Genomic DNA, 16,549 nt, shown 5'->3' with positions numbered 1-16,549 from the left:
ATGTCTTCTTTCTTTCTCGTGTTTTCTTTTGGTAACTTCGGTTTAAAGGTTTACTTATCAAAACCCTAATAAATTTTTAATTCCTGTTCCATTGCATTTTTGTTAAAACTTTGATCATTTGGTGTGTTAATGTGTGTGATCTTTTCGTAAGTATAACATGGCCAACCATTCAAAAATTAAAAACAAATTGATTTTTTCTTTTTTATCTTGTTCTATACAAGTAAAGAACAAGTGACTGCTATCTTCAATTGGTTCACCCCTACCACATTTTTTTTAGGAGTCTCCTATAATCACATAAACATACATATTGATTACAAATTACAAGGACATAAACTATAAGCCTAATAATAAACTATATATTATTCATAATTCTTTAGCAAAATTAAAATAACCTTAATTAAAGGATATGCTTATCAAAGGAAATAATTATTTATTTTAAAATGTTCTTCTCCACCTAAATAATAATAACACGGGGACCAATGCTTTCATGTGATATTGCGGTCATCTTATCATCATCATCAAGATGGATGAACCTTATTCCCAGCTGCAGTCTTCCAAGCCGATCTCATCGACGCAGCCGCTGATCCCATCGCCGCCGCAATATGCCGTTTCGCCGCGATCGTCGCAGCTTTCTCCATTAAGTTCCCAGTTCTCCTAGCAGTCTCTGCTTTTTCCTCAAGCTCTTTAAGCTCAGCTGCTTCCATCCTCTCCATCTCCTCCAACGTTCTCCGATACTCTTCCATCCCCCACTCCATATCCCTACCCAAAACACTCATGCATGAAAAAAAAAATCAGATCTCTCTCTCTCTCTCCAGATCTATGAAGATTGAAATTAGATTAACATTATTATTAATTTTACCGATCGAGTTCGAGTTCGGCTTGAAGGAGAGATTCTTCAGCTTCTTCGAGTTCTTGTTGCTGTTCGGACTCGAGAGCTGCCCAAGCTTTGTAGGAATCGACTTCGAAGAGACGCATGAGGTCTTCGATTCTTGAAGGGTCGAATGTTTTGTCGACAAGGGCTTGGTCGGAGAGGAGAGTGAAGTGGTGAATTAGAGCTTCCATGTTTTTTTGGGTGAATTGAAGAAGATGAAAGGGAGAGAATCGAATGATTCTTGTAATTTGTGGAATATTTGCAACAAGTTGGGATGACAATAATGTAAGGAGGCAAAGAGAGAGAGTAAAGTTTTACCGTTGGGGATATTTGACGAATTGTCAAAAGTTGAAATGATTGGTGAGAGGTAAAAAAAAAGAAAAAGTGGTAAGCTACCTATTACCATTAGTATAGTGAAGGCACGTTACTTTAGGAAATGATTGAACTAGTTTTAGTGATTTGAATATCAACTTCAAAACCTATTGTTATTGAAAAAAATTAATCTCATCGGTTATGGAAAAAATACGTGAGGAAGATATATAAGCGATTTTGAATATAAGATGAGACTAGCTAGAGTCAATAAAATGAGAGAGAACAAGAGCAAGACCGTGCAGTCTAGTGGTCTCTGGACTCTGGCACGCAGGTAGAGCTTGGGTGTGCAGGCATGTGCCCCACTTAAGTTTTTTTTTTGTTGTTATTTTCTTCAATATATAGTTTAAAATTTAGTTAATTGCCCTCTATTTTAATTATTAGTTACACTAGTGTCCCATACTAAAATTTAGTTAATTGCCCTCTAAAGCTTGTGCTTGCTCACACCCAAAAATAAAAAAATTCATGAGTTCGATCCATTTATTTGGGGGCTGTGTGCGTGCACAAGTCAAAAACCGTTATTAAACAATTGCAACTATGAAGATGAAATAATCTTTAAGACAGAAATTAGAGAGCATACGAGAACAAAGACAAACGAAAAGAGTTGGACAACACCAACGGTTTTTGACTACGACATTGCAACCTCCGATCGATAGCCAACAACAGCATTACGGTTTAAGAGAAGGAATGGGTAATCTTAACCGTAGGATGCGATTGTTTTTAATCTAAACCGTTGAAGTGTTTTTCTTAACACGCTGATGACGTCGACGGGCCCTAATTAAACGTCGGTTTGATATTATTTATATATATATATATATATATATATATATATATATGATTTATAATTATAAGTATATCATATTAGTCGAATGCAATAATTTTTACTCTATATACATTTATTTTTCTTCTCCTTTTGCAAAGAAAAACCCTAATGGTTCGTACCAAGAAAAAGAAAACCCTAGTGGTGCCGAGAAAGCTTCCATTAGATCTGGAAGAAGAGATACTCGTTCGAGTTCCACCTCTATCTCTTGTTCGCTTCAGATCCGTTTGCAGAGAATGGAAAGCTCTTTTCAACAGTAAGAAATTCGCCAACAAAAACTTTGCTTGCGGTCGCCCAGAAATCATGTTACATACACATTCCGATATTTACTTGATTAGCGTCGATCTCAACGACGACAATCCAACTATTAAAGTGACTGATTTATGCATGAATTTACGCCATGGCCGTTATAATGTATATGGGATCTGCGATGGTCAGGTCTGGTTTGGAATCCGTTGGTTGGACAGGCTAAAAGGATTGCCAAGGATGATGGGACATGTGGCAGAGATATGGGTTACGTTGGTAGAGAGCCCAAAAAGAGTTACAAGATTATTGGAGAGGGCGGTACTAATTTGGACCGTAGAGTTGCAGTCTTGGAATTTGGTACCAATGACTCATTGAATGAGTACTCGAATGTTACTCATCGTACCCCTTCTAGCGAAGAGTTAAGCTCAGAATCAGACTCCTCGTCTAGGGTCTCCCTGAATGGAAACTTGTACTGGATAGGTCATAAGTATCCCGAAACTGGTGAGTATTTCATCCAAATGCTCGATTTTTCTAAAGAGATAACAAAGATCTTTTGTAAACTACCGTGTGAGGGAAAAAAAAGTGGTGACCATACCCGTGCTCTATCGATTTACAAGGGAGATCGATTTTCAGTGTTACAACAATCCAGATCAAAAACAAGAACAAGAGAGACTAAGATTTGGGTGACAGAGAAGAAAATTGGTAATGGGGATGATGGAGGCGATGTGATGTGGATTAAGTTCATGACTGTCTCAGGACCTGACTTCCCCGAGGTACCTAATTACAGGTCTACAAGTTACTTCGTAGATGATAACATCATCTATGGAAAGAGCTTCGTTTTGTGTTGTTGTAGCACGAAACCTAAACAAGGTTGGGTCTATATTGTGAGAGGCGATCTATGCAAAAAGATTAAGATCGATGGAGTGCCTTGTACGTTTGGATCCTCTGTCTATGTTCCCAGTTTGATCACCATTTCTTGATAGACATAGTGAACAAGGGAAGACGTTTTACTAGTTTAATTTCCATTGTTGCGTTTATTTCTTTTATATGAACTTTTACGTCTAAATTCATTATTATACAGATTCAAACTGTATATATCCAGTCAACATCACTTTTATTTTATTTAATGATATACGTACCTCTATTGTACGATGTCAATCCGACGCGAGGATCAGTTCTCTGGCCTTGGGTTTGTGTTAGCTAGATGGCGTGTCGTACATGTTTGGTTTAAAAGGCATCCTTCGACTCATGTCTCTGTTTCATGCTGAATTTGAAACATCTCCATCGGTTAGAACCATTAGGTTCTAAAAATTTGTAATTAACAATAAAAATAATCCAAAACAAAAGTTTAGATACAAATCAGATTTTAGAAAGTTTTGGACGTAGTCCAATGGTAGAATTTTGAAGTTGTAAAAATCATACAAAACTTGTAACACAATCAAGTAAAAAAATTGTCTTCTTGATTTCCTTGTCAATGCCAACAAACCAAAGATACAGAGAGATGAGGGAGGTTGTTACCATGTTTTTGGTCGAGAAGCAGCTTGTGAGCCAGTGGTCCATTGCGGAAGTTACAAACATTGATAGATCAAGCAGCTTGTGAGCAAGAGACCTCTTTTGACCATGGTCCTTTCACAAGCTCCGGGTTCAAGACCTTTTGCCATCAATGAGAAAGAAACTTGACATCAGTCTGATCCTTAAAACATTCAACTGAAAAGGTGAATCAAATAAAATCACACATTACTTTCAAAATACTAACTAAAGAATACATATCAGAACACAATTAGGCTTACCAGTTCTTTCCTTGAAAAGTTGTGGAAAACGCCATCCGCATTGCTCTAATATTGTGTTCAGTCCATTATCCTCAGCAAAAACAGAGATAAGAAAGCAATAAAACATAGATAAAATCAACTTATGGATTCAAGCAAATAACAGAGAGACATAACATTGATCATAAACAGAAGAGAACACAAAACATTGATCATAAACAGAAGAAAACACAAAACAAGTCAAGTTTAATGAATTTATCACAATCTCCATAGAAGGAGGGCTGGATTCGTACCTGGAGAAGGTTATCGGAGCTTCTTGAATGAAAACTCTCCGAATTTGAGTTTCAAACCTCCGATTTGGTGAACCATTGTCTCGCCGATGGTGACCAACGCCGGTGAGGATGATGCCTAGAAAGCTTCCATATAGCCCCCAAAGAAATGGATCGAACTCACAAAAAAAAGAAAAAGAAAAAGCTCAAAACGTCGGTTTCATATTATTAATATATATATATAGATGATTTGTATAATAAGTAAATATATAGAGAGAGTCGTATCGTAACCCTAGTATTTTACTCCCATACACATTATACTTTTCTTCCCCTGCTTCCTTTACAGAGAAAACCCTAATGATGCCTAGAAAGCTTCCGTTAGATCTGGAAGAAGAGATACTCGTTCGAGTTCAACCTCTATCTCTTGTTCGCTTCAAATCCGTTTGCAAAGGATGGAACACTCTTTTCAACAGTAAGATATTCGTCAACAAAAACTTTGCATGCGCTCGCGCAGAATTCATGATAAAGACACATTCTCATATCTCTTCGGTGAGCGTCGATCTCAACGACGTTCCAACTATAACAGTGACTGATTTATGCTTTGATTTACGCCTTCCCATTATTATTATCTCAATGGGATATGCGATGGTTACTTCTTCATGGAAGATATTAGAAAAGAATGCATGGTTATTTGGAACCCGTTGCTGAGACACACTAAAAGGATTGCCAAGGATGATGAGCGATGTGGCAGATATATGGGTTACGATGGTAGAAACCCCGAAAAGAGTTACAAGATTATCGGACAGTGCAGTAGTAATTCGACCGATAGAGTTGCAGTCTTGGAATTTGCAACCAATACGTGGAAGGTCACTCATCGTCCCAGTTCTCGCGAAAAGTTATGCTCACGCGACGCAAACGTATTCTTCTTTATCTTTACTGATGAATGTCAAGGCCAACATAAAACTAACAATGGAGTTTTGTAGTTTTTGTTTGTTGGTGCAAAAATATAATAGAAAATAAGATGTGGTCACAACAACATAACTTAGGATGGATGATGGATCGCTTTGCTAAAAGGTGATGATAATGATATCTCCGTGGTGGAACAACTTGTGAATAGTTTAGGCAACATTCCAACTAAACCACGCTCCTCGCCTCCTCCTTCGTGAAAAGATATATGTCAACTAATTTTTTTTATAGCAAAAGAATGAACATATCAAAAGAAAAAATGAATCAAACTTCTAGAAATTATATTGCAATATGCATTAGGTTCCTGCTATAACTGGAATAAAGATAGCTTGATCAAAGACATAATTGGTTTTGCAATATACATGAGGATGATTTTGGCATCTGATATTATTTTCTCCCGTTTCTATAATGAATTGAAAAAACGAGGGGTCTATTTGTAAATTAAAAACAGAGTTAGTTTTACAGATTTTTCTGTCTGTTCCCAAAGCAGCAAAATCAAAAACATCAATAAACAACACAGCTGGGGAAACGCCTATGAATCTCTCTAGTCTCTCGATCCAATTCGAATCGAAGAAGATAGCAGCAATCAAGGGTTCACTTGTCTTGTCTTGTTGAGCCGATTCTTACACTTTGATCTGAAGATTTCTTCGTGTTTTTTTTTTTTTTTTGTCTTTACAATGGCGGGTTTTATCAATCTTGAGGATTCCCCAATGTTTCAAAAACAGGTTCTTTTTTTTGTTGTCCCATTTGGGGGATGTATTCTAGTTTTTATTTTTTTTTGCAATAAAGTTTTGAGATTTGATCTTTCTTTTTCTATGTGTGTTCTGTTCTCTGGTGGTTATAATATGGATTATTAGGTTTACTCCTTGGAAGGGACAACTGATGAGCTTAAAGATCGTTGTCAGAAGTTGTACAAAGGTGTTAAGAAGTTCATGTAAGATTTAACTCTACCTACCTCTTTCTTTTTTTTTTTTTGGTTGTTTCCGTTTTTGTCGTAATGTCTTTATCATCTTTCTCTGCTATATATAAAGCTTTGTCTTTTTATTTAGTCTATCTCTTTGAACTGTCTGACCATTTAAGGGTTAATCTTTTTTACACTTTCGTACCATCTCTGGAAGATGTAAGTGTTATGTGTTATGTGGAAAATGTAAGTGTTCTGTTATGTGTACTTTTTGTTTTGTTACAATTCCACTTTGGCTGACGAATCTTATGTGCCTAGGAAAAGAGTATTGGAACTTGATAAAGAATTGCATTTTATTTTATTTTTGTGTGTGTCATAGGGGAGCTTTGGGAGAGGCATCTACTGGAGTCAGTGCCTTTGCAGATTCACTGGAAGAGTTTGGTGCAGGACATGATGATCCTGTCAGTGTTTCGATTGGAGGTTGTGGATTCGCTTTCAGTTGATTTGATCCCTCGTGTTAGGTTGATTACTTAGTTTTGGTGCTATGAACTATGATACATTCTCTGCCGATGAAATTGTGGGCTGTTTGGTTGATATAAAAAGCTATGATGTATTCCTATAGCTTACCAGTTATAATGGACTGGTCTATGCAAGTAGTGGTGGTTTGTGGTTTCTCTTTTCGGGCTTCTCATCCATTAATATGCTGTTGACACGTGGTTTATAAGCTAAGTAGACTTTTTTGTCTGGGTTATACTTGATATAGACAGTAGTAGTGGGAAGGATATTGGATAATCCACTTAGGTATGTTAGAAATGTTGGATGATGATTAAGAAGCATAGCTTTATAGAGTTTCATAACTCAAATGCTCAAAGCTTAATTGCAGCAAAGGTATGAATTGAAAATAAGATCTCTCTTCTTGCCTTGACTCATTATTTTAATACCATGTTCTCCTTGTCCCTTTGATTAATATAGTTTTCTGGATAATCATGTACGAACTCTAAGTCCATGAGTTCTAGTTTTACACTTTTTTTTCTTATGATATGGTTGGCTAAACATGGAAGATCCAAGAAAATCTTGAAGTTATTGTTTCTGATTCTGTTTCGTTCTGTTATACTTTTGGGTGGAACCAGGACCAGTAATATCTAAATTTATAAATACACTTCGGGAGATCTCCTCTTATAAGGAGTTTCTTCGCTCACAGGTAATTCCCATCGCATCTTGTGAATACACATAACTATTAGTGAAGACCATATGATGTCTCATTATTGGAAGCTGTATATTTGTTTGGTCGCTAAAATTTTTGTAGGGCACAGTAGTCTTGTTTATTAGTACATTCAAAATGTTTGGTAGAGACTTATTTTAGAGTTTAATATACATGTGTCAAGAAAGAGGAGAGATGTAAAAACTTAATGAACAGATTGATAAAATGTAGTGAGTTTAAAACCCCAAATTAGTTAATTGCTTCAAAGCTGTTTCCCTTCACTACATCATTTGTAGAAATGTTGTGTGTTTTGTAGGTGGAGCATGTATTACTTGAGAGGCTGACAGACTTTATGACTGTTGATATACAAGAAGCAAAGGTAACCTTTTTTGTGCCTCAAATTTTGATTGTTTTCTACTTTTTATGTACTGTGACATGTAAAATGTGATTGTCAAGTATTATAGACGCGAAATTAATCAATAAACAAAAGATTAGGTTGTTGATCTTCTGAATCCATCTGTTAACAAGTTGTATCAAAATTAAACCCCTTGCCACTAGTTAGGTCCACGTTTAATAATGTCTGGCGTTTTCTTATTTTCCTTTTCTTGATGTGAATGAATCATGTTAGAAGAAAATTATATTCCTCCCTCTATTGATCTATGATATCTGTTATCAAAAACTCAAGCGATAGATTGCCAATGATTTACTTTACTGTTTTCTACCTTTTCAGGAGTCTCGACGTCGTTTCGATAAATCTGTCCATTCTTATGATCAGGTAATTGATAATAGTCTAGTGCTTATGGAGAGGTATGCCTTATTTATCTCTTGATAAAATATGTTATTGGTGCCACTACAATTGAAACATGGGAGTCTGACAAGCATCGTAGTTGATGCTTAATCTTTTAAAGATATAATGTTGTGCATGGTATTTTTGATCTAAAGGTATGAAAATGAATTTTCTTATTCATTTGAAGGCACGTGAAAAGTTTGTGTCGCTAAAGAAGAATACCAGAGGAGACATTGTTGCTGAGTTGGAAGAGGTATTGCCACTGTAATTCATATACATAATATTCAAGAAAAATCTCACATTGTGATGTGTATATATGTCCATATCTGTATTTACGCATGCTTAAACTGTGTATCTGCACTACATACCCATATATTACATAGTTGTGATTCTAATGAACGTGTAGTGTCATATCTACAGGATCTGGAGAACTCGAAGTCAGCATTTGAGAAAAGTCGATTCAATCTAGTATGCTAAGTCTAAGAACAGAAGCCACTACTACCACTATTGTATTTTGTCCTTTCTGCGTCTAAATGGTGTTCTCTTTTGTTTAAGGAGTGCAGGTAAACTCATTGATGACCATTGAAGCGAAAAAGAAGTACGAGTTCTTGGAATCTATAAGTGCAATTATGGATTCCCATTTGAGATATTTTAAGCTTGTAGGTTTCTTCTTATTTTTGCATTTAGAGATGTCACCAAGTGTGACCAAGTAAGGGCAACATCTGTGCCACGATGTATTCCTTATGTGGTCTCTTTGTGCTCCAGGGGTATGATCTCTTGAGTCAATTGGAGCCTTATATCCATCAGGTACAACCTTAATGTCAACTTGCTTCCAGTAGTGATAATAAGGAGAAATTGTTTGATCATTAAAGAGCTACTTGCTATTTTTCTTCTTGCAGGTATTGACATATGCACAACAATCAAAAGAACAGTCTAAGATTGAACAAGATCGATTTGCAAGACGCATTCAAGAATTCAGGACTCAATCTGAATTGGACAGCCAACAGGCCTCTGCTAAAGCAGATCCCTCCGACGTTGATGGAAACCATGTTTATAGAGCCGTCCCGCGTAAAAACGTAGAAGCAAATCCAGTTTCAACAGCGGACAAGGAAGTAAGGGTCTCCAACTCCCTCATGTAGTAGTCAAGTGCAAGCTGTAGTTTTCAGTAATTTTTCCAATTGTTCTCTGGTAAAGAAGTTTGTTAAGTCTTGATTGACAGGATCTTGCTTGCTCTACTGCTGTTTTCTAACTGACACAATTGCTCTGATACGGATACTTATAAAGTTAAAGCAATAGTGTGAGTTTCTGAGTTGGGCATTCTATTAGAACTTATAAGATTTTATTCTGCAATGCAACTACGTAGACACTGAGATATATGATGAATCACTTGGTGATGATTTATCACTGTTTCAATTTTCATACAGGCTAATGTGTTGTATTTTCTCTTCTGTATTAATGCAGGTAATTAAGCAGGGGTATCTATTAAAGCGATCAGCTAGTTTGAGAGCTGACTGGAAAAGAAGGTTCTTTGTACTTGACAATCATGGATCCCTATACTATTACAGAAACACCGGTAACAAATCAGCGGTATGTGTGCCAAGCTGTTTTTTTACTGCCTCGTTTCCATGAGAGAGATCTATAAGTTCTTTCTCATGATTTGGCCATGTTTATTATATTTGTGTCTCTTAAACAAGCCTTTCTCACCATTTTAAGTTTCACTTTCTCAGTTTTTATCCTTCTAATCATCTATTTTACTTTATAGGGATCTCAGCATTACTACAGTGGTTTAGGTGAGCATAACAGCGGTGTCTTTGGCAGATTTCGTTCTAGACACAATCGATCAGCTTCACAGGGAAGCCTAGATTGCAATATGATTGATCTCCGCACATCACTGATAAAATTGGACGCAGAGGACACAGATCTTCGACTCTGTTTTAGAATTATTTCTCCTCAAAAGACTTACACATTACAGGTACTGAAATGTATTAAGATATATAGATACTTGACGGCACGCAACATATACAGCTTCAGGAGGCTAACACAACTTATTCTTTATGCTATCAGGCTGAAAATGGAGCTGATAGGATGGAGTGGGTCAATAAGATCACAGCAGCTATAGCAACACGTCTGAATTCCCATTTTCTGCAACAGGTTTACACAATATGAGTTTCAGACTCTCTTTTAGTTTTAAATTTAAATTAAGATTTCGTGCTAATACATATTCTATTATCTTCTGCAGTCACCAGGAAGATACTTGGATAAAAACTATACTAGTTCTGGTACTGCTAATGACGAACTCACCCTGGATCAAAAACAACATTATGATCAAAGACTGAATATGGGGGATGACGTTTTTACAATACTTAGAGGAATCCCTGGAAATAACAAATGTGCAGAATGCAATGCACCTGACCCCGATTGGGCATCATTGAATCTTGGAGTTTTGATGTGCATTGAATGTTCTGGTGTTCACAGGAATCTTGGCGTTCATATATCCAAGGTAGCTTGCTTCTTTTGGTACGATGTTATGTCGCTTCTTTCCACTGTCTTTGAGATCGTATGAGCTAGTTTAATTTGTATAGAAAACTATGTGCTATCTATCTTTTCATCAACCAGAATTTGCAGTGCTCGATTTAATAGTCTGAAGTGTTGATAAATCTTGCTGAAGTAATCATTTGTGTATGAGTCATCAGCGTTTTTTCCCGTGTGCTTGATGTTTAAGCTAATGTCAAAGAGTGTATGCAGGTGAGATCGCTCACACTGGATGTGAAAGTATGGGAACCTACAATCTTGGACTTATTTAGGAACTTAGGCAATGCATACTGTAATTCGGTGTGGGAGGAGCTACTTCACCTTGACGGTGACAGGTACTAAATCTCAAGGAAAACTAGATTGTTTGTAAATTTGAAGTAAAGAAGACATTTTTTCTTGAATCAAAATCATCTGTTCCTCTTTTACAAACGTGGGATTGATGAACTTGTTTACTTTTCTATCTTCTGTTGAATATTTCCAGTGAAAAGGAATCAACAGATACACTTGCATCGATTCCGAAACCATCTGTAGAAAATTCTTTTACTCTGAAGGAGAAATACATTCAGAGAAAGGTATGAGATTTAGCTCAAAGCTTCCACATACATAGACCTCAGATTCAGATTACTTGGTGCATCATCCAAATAAGCGCTTGTATTATGCTAAACCTGATCACGTTTATGCCTAACTAGTACCTGGAGAAAGCGATGGTTGTCAAAGATGAAAAGGAAGCAAACTCTACTGCCTCAAGTAGAATATGGGAAGCGGTTCAAAGCAAGAACATAAGAGACATCTACCGACTCATTGTAACAGCAGATGCGAATATCATCAATACCAAGTTCGATGATATTACTGACCTTGATGCGTATCACCACCACCACGTTGATGCACCAGATGAAGTAAAGAAAAGGCACGATCCAAATGCGTGTCAGAGAATCAAGGATTCGAACGAAGCAAGAAACTGTCTTCAAGGCTGCTCGTTGTTGCATGTGGCATGTCAAAGCGGTGACCCGATCTTGCTTGAACTGTTGTTGCAGTTCGGGGCTGACATAAACATGAGAGATTATCACGGAAGAACTCCGTTACACCATTGCATCGCATCAGGGAACAACACATTTGCAAAGGTTTTACTGAGAAGGTAACACATTAACTAATAGTGATCCCAAATACCTGTTTTCTCACCTCATTAGGAACATTTTACTTGAATAATACATGTATCTCTTCTTTTACTTTGACAGAGGTGCTCGTCCATCAATAGAGGATGGTGGAGGATTAAGCGTGTTGGAAAGAGCAATGGAAATGGGAGCCATAACCGATGAAGAACTATTCCTTCTATTAGCAGAATGTCAGTAAAATACCAAGTACTTTTGTTCAAACAAGAAAGCTGATTGATTGCAAAACAAAGATTATGAGACGGATGCTCTTCGGTCATGTTACTGTAACTGTTGTAGTATTTGGTCGTGAGTAGTTCATTGATGTTATAATTAAGTTACCTTAATTAAAGAAGCTTCACTAAATTTAAACTTTACGCTATCAAATTCAACGAATTGCTAAGCTTTTTTTTTTGTTGCTTAAAAGCTAATGAATACTAATAAATGTAGTATTTTATATAATTTGAGTTTTAATGAGTTTTTATATAATTTTGAAGATTTTAGGGAAATATATATGATTTATTGTAAAATATTTTAAATTGGACATAAAATCATGAGATTTAGATTTATGTATTTTTTTTTTAACTAAGGAAATGTTATCAAATCCTTCAAAATCATTAAAAATCAAATCATAAATATTTTCGATAACCATTTTTAAATCATTAGTTCAATAACAATGAAATTCATTAGACTTTTAAAAATGAGAATTTATTAAAAATGCCCTTTTTGGATATTCCTTTTCAAAAATACATTTAATGAAAATTTTGATTTTTACCTTCTTTTACACAATTACAATATGTTAAATTAACTTTTAGAATCCTTTTTTTTTTAGGTTTGAGTTCTCTATTGTACATTTAGGATATAATTTTAAGAGGGTATGGTTAAGTATTTGAAGTTTAGAATTTATAATTTAGTTATTTTTTTTTGTCAATCATTGGGCCACAACTGGCCGGCCCATTAGCCAAATTCCTACATTCGTAGGAAACGGGACTCGATCCCTGATGTGATGGTGCCTTCTACAAATGGACGTATCTCCTGCCAGTGCACTAAGGTCACTTCACATAATTTAGTTATTTTATACATAGAAAAATATTATTTTTGAAAATAGACAACATGAAAAGATATTTTTGAAAAATAATATAGAAAAATGAGTATTTTTGAAAATGGTCCATTAAAAATCCATAAATAATTAACATAGGATTTAAAAATCCATAAATAATTAACATAAGATTTAAAAATTTACACAAATTACTTAAAATGCTAGATTTAATACACACTTACCTAAAGAAACCTCTTAAGAAACCTCTCTTACCAAAAAGACAAATATAGAGGACATGAAAAAATTTAAAAACTAATACTACATGTATTTTTGAAAAATGCTTGTATTTTGGTGAAAATAGATAAATTAATTGGTGTGTTATAATGAATTTTTTTATTTTATAAAATTAAAATGTTTGGTATGAGGTTTTCCAACATTCGAACCAAACCAAAAGAAGGGGATTGTAATAAAAACGGCGGCTTCTTCAAAACCCTTCGCCGTTTGTTGTCATCTCCTCGCCGCCGCCGCCTACTCTCTCCCTCTCTCCCAGAATCGCTCAATCTCTCAGCCACAGGTAACAAGCTTCTTCCATCAACTTCCCTCTTTTAGCCCAAAACTACTGTTTTCTCATTGCACGTAGTCTCCTTAAGCTTCTCTGTCTCAATTTGAAAGCTGATAAACCCTAGTTCTTCTGCTGTAGACCTAATAAACACGAACAAGGATGGTGACTAAAGAAGAAAAACGATTCGCCAAGAATTTCAACATTAACGATCTCCCCGACGTCCCTACCGGACTTCCTCCCCATCTGCAACAAACTCGCGTCGTCTCTAAAAGCAATCCTCTTGTAACAACGAACTCTTCTCTGGATCAAAATTAACAAGTCTCTTATGCTCTTTAACGTTTGGTTGTGAGCTCATCTAGTTAGCAAAGTTTGTAGCTTTTCTCAATGGTTCATCTTTTTCCTGTGAAAAGCCGTGACTTTGTGACTTTGTATCTTAAGAGTTATATCGTTGCTGTGCTCATGATTCATAGTAAAAACTAAAAAGTTCTTCTTTTTCATGTGAAAAGCTGTGAGTTTGGTCTTAGAGTTTTACAAGATTACTTACTCCATGGGTTTAGTCCTTTTTTTGTCAAAATCCACAGATGAATGTTCGAAATTTTCAAGTCCTTTATCTTGTGTTTTTGTTTTTCTGTAGACTGCCAATGCCAGCTATGTTCCTTCTATGGGAGTAGACGATGACAGTGTCAAACTAGGAAACTTCTATGAGAATTTCAAAGTTGATGTGATTAGTCTCACAGAGAGAGATATGGAGTTTGATATGATTGGTATCGATGCAGCTTTTGCCAATGCATTCCGAAGGATCCTTATAGCTGAGGTCTGTTACACTCTTCTCACAACCTCTGACCAATCCCTGATTGTTGTAATTTTCTTTTGGCTTTAAGTCTATCTTTCTTTCTTTGTTGCAGCTTCCTACAATGGCTATTGAAAAAGTATTAATAGCAAACAACACATCGGTTATTATAGATGAAGTTCTTGCTCACAGGATGGGTCTTATTCCAATTGCTGCAGATCCAAGGCTCTTTGAATATTTATCCGGTAAGAATATATATTCAGTGGCGTGTGCTCCATCTCAATAAGCAAATATTTCTTCTTGTTAGCTTGATTCTTTATCTCTCTGTGTGATAGAAAATGATCAGCCGAATGAAAAGAACACCATTGTGTTCAAACTCCATGTCAAATGTGCCAATAATAAAACACGTCAACAAGGTAATATCTGTTCTTTAGTTAGCATCAGATAGATGCATTCCTTGTTTTATTTTCAGCTCAATCTCTCATGAAAGATGTCTTTCTATCTTCTTGTAGTCTTAACCAGCGATTTGAAATGGTTACCAAATGGAAGTGAGTTATTGAAAGAATCTGGAGGTTCAACGTCAAAGCCAAAAACTTACACTTCATTTAGTTGCAGTCAAGATTCCTTACCCGAATTTGCTAATAATCCTATCACTCCGAGCGACCTTCAAATCTTAATAGCAAAACTTGCCCCTGGTCAGGTAGTGTTTCTATCACTCCGAGCTCTATACACCAACTAAGCGGGCTATATTTGCAATGAGAGATGAGAACATATGCGTCTTCTTTTATCTCTATTTCTAGGAAATCGAGCTCGAAGCTCATGCGGTTAAGGGCATTGGTAAAACACATGCAAAGTGGTCCCCTGTAGCGACAGCTTGGTATAGAATGCATCCGAAGGTGACAAGTTTATACCTAAATCTATTATACGTTGTGGGGAAATATAGCTCTTTCCTTTATTTTTGCCTCATCCTATTCTTTTTTTTTTTGTAAAATGCTTATGTTTATACTATCTTAGGTGGATCTACTTGGGGAAGTTGAGGATGAGCTTGCTGAACGACTTGTAAAAATCTGCCCAAAAGTTTTCGACATTGAAGACATGGGCAAAGGTGAAGTTTAATAAACCTTCCCAAGTTCCCTTCTATTCTTCTCACTTGTTAACATCAAAATCTGATGAAACCTATAGAACTTGGAATTTGTAAATTTTTTATGATTTCATACTGACTTGTTGAATACAGGTAAGAAAAGGGCAATTGTAGCACAGCCACGTAAGTGCACGATGTCTAAGGAATGCATAAGAGACGATGATTTGATAGAACTTGTGGATCTAGGCAGTGTCAAGAATCATTTTATATGTAAGAAGAGAAGAAAAAAACCATTCCTTTAGCTGTCCGATTCATGATATGAAAGAAACGGTAACTGAGTTCTTATTATCTTTTTTTTTTCTTTCTCTCAGTTAACATCGAGTCCACCGGATCACTTCCTCCAGACGTTCTCTTCACTGAAGCTGTGAAGATATTGGAAGCTAAATGTGAAACTGTACTCAAAGAACTTTGAGTTTCCGGGTGATTTTGTAATTCAATTTTTGAGTTGTCTGTCTATCTCATGTTTCTCCTTCCTTATTAGTAGTAATATTATCAAAAAAATACAGCTCTTGACATTTTTATTTATTATAGTTTGTGGTTCAATTTGGAAATCTTTTTCGGTTTAGTTTAGTTTGGAAAGTTCCTATGATTGGCAATTCAATCGTAACAATAGAAAAAGTTTACCATTCTCAATCATAAAGGATACAAATGAAGGCACGGTCAATTCTAGAGTAGAGGGACCTCTAGAGAATACAAAAGAAGAATATTACTTTGCATGGCACATAATTGGTCAGAGTCCCCAGTTAAGTCTTAAATACACAATAAGTCGTCATATTCGTTCATGCACAGACTACAATTGTATTGATCACTTAATCGATCGCCGGAGTTCAATTCAAGGGGAAATATATTTCTGATAGTGCTGTTGCATTATGTACAAACCGATTATTTTTCAAGTTTAATATAATAAATCACATAGGTTACTAGGTTAGTTACCCAATCTCTGGATATAAGAATGTATCCATGTCTTGGGATTGAAGATTCCCTAAGATCTAATGGCTGAGAGATTATGACAGTAAGAAGGACAGGTGTGGCATTTGAGGATGGTTTCTGATACGACATATCAACACGCGGGTAAAATTCATTACATGCACTACTAAAAACCAAACCGAGCTGTTTCCGGACACACAACTAACTAACACTC

General features: G+C 36.0%; 3 protein-coding genes and 1 pseudogene across 9 annotated transcripts; 3 read left to right on the top strand and 1 right to left on the bottom strand.

Moving 5' to 3' along the window:
- Positions 1-239: 239 nt before the first annotated feature.
- Positions 240-1,402, bottom strand: LOC104703675 (uncharacterized). The gene is made up of 2 exons (XM_010419729.3): positions 860-1,402; positions 240-759 (listed from the first exon to the last, which is right to left on the bottom strand). The coding sequence occupies exons 1-2, from the start codon at positions 1,060-1,062 to the stop codon at positions 519-521; spliced, it is 444 nt and encodes a 147-aa protein (XP_010418031.1). The 5' UTR covers positions 1,063-1,402; the 3' UTR covers positions 240-518.
- Positions 1,403-2,368: 966 nt separating this feature from the next.
- LOC104705149 (putative F-box protein At1g58090 pseudogene) lies at positions 2,369-3,304 on the top strand (annotated as a pseudogene).
- A 2,399-nt stretch (positions 3,305-5,703) lies between these two features.
- Positions 5,704-12,242, top strand: LOC104703674 (ADP-ribosylation factor GTPase-activating protein AGD2). 7 transcript variants are annotated; one of them, XM_010419727.3, is made up of 19 exons: positions 5,704-6,032; positions 6,165-6,241; positions 6,588-6,688; positions 7,339-7,409; positions 7,726-7,788; positions 8,140-8,184; positions 8,384-8,449; positions 8,617-8,664; positions 8,760-8,855; positions 8,962-9,003; positions 9,096-9,308; positions 9,658-9,783; positions 9,959-10,168; positions 10,261-10,347; positions 10,436-10,696; positions 10,942-11,063; positions 11,210-11,300; positions 11,418-11,863; positions 11,964-12,242. In XM_010419727.3, exons 1-19 carry the CDS (start codon positions 5,985-5,987, stop codon positions 12,076-12,078), a joined length of 2,328 nt encoding a protein of 775 aa, XP_010418029.1. In that variant the 5' UTR covers positions 5,704-5,984; the 3' UTR covers positions 12,079-12,242. The 7 variants fall into 7 exon arrangements, with proteins under 7 accessions (XP_010418029.1, XP_087316116.1, XP_087316117.1 ...); XM_087459990.1 differs by having other exon boundaries at positions 5,791-6,032; positions 8,760-8,794; positions 8,884-9,003; XM_087459991.1 differs by having other exon boundaries at positions 5,918-6,032; positions 6,588-7,096; positions 8,760-8,794; positions 8,884-9,003.
- A 1,055-nt stretch (positions 12,243-13,297) lies between these two features.
- Positions 13,298-15,959, top strand: LOC104703673 (uncharacterized). Its single transcript, XM_010419726.2, has 10 exons — positions 13,298-13,489; positions 13,616-13,759; positions 14,112-14,291; positions 14,383-14,512; positions 14,603-14,683; positions 14,780-14,967; positions 15,068-15,163; positions 15,282-15,372; positions 15,502-15,618; positions 15,720-15,959. Exons 2-10 carry the CDS (start codon positions 13,637-13,639, stop codon positions 15,818-15,820), a joined length of 1,107 nt encoding a protein of 368 aa, XP_010418028.1. The 5' UTR covers positions 13,298-13,489; positions 13,616-13,636; the 3' UTR covers positions 15,821-15,959.
- The last annotated feature ends 590 nt before the right edge of the window (positions 15,960-16,549 follow it).

This window comes from Camelina sativa, chromosome 7 (genome assembly GCF_030686135.1).
Source record: "Camelina sativa cultivar CO46 ecotype springtype chromosome 7, ASM3068613v1".
Classification (NCBI taxonomy): Eukaryota; Viridiplantae; Streptophyta; class Magnoliopsida; order Brassicales; family Brassicaceae; genus Camelina; species Camelina sativa.
Note: the sequence above shows the minus strand (reverse complement) of the source record. Positions and strands in the feature narration are given on the sequence as shown.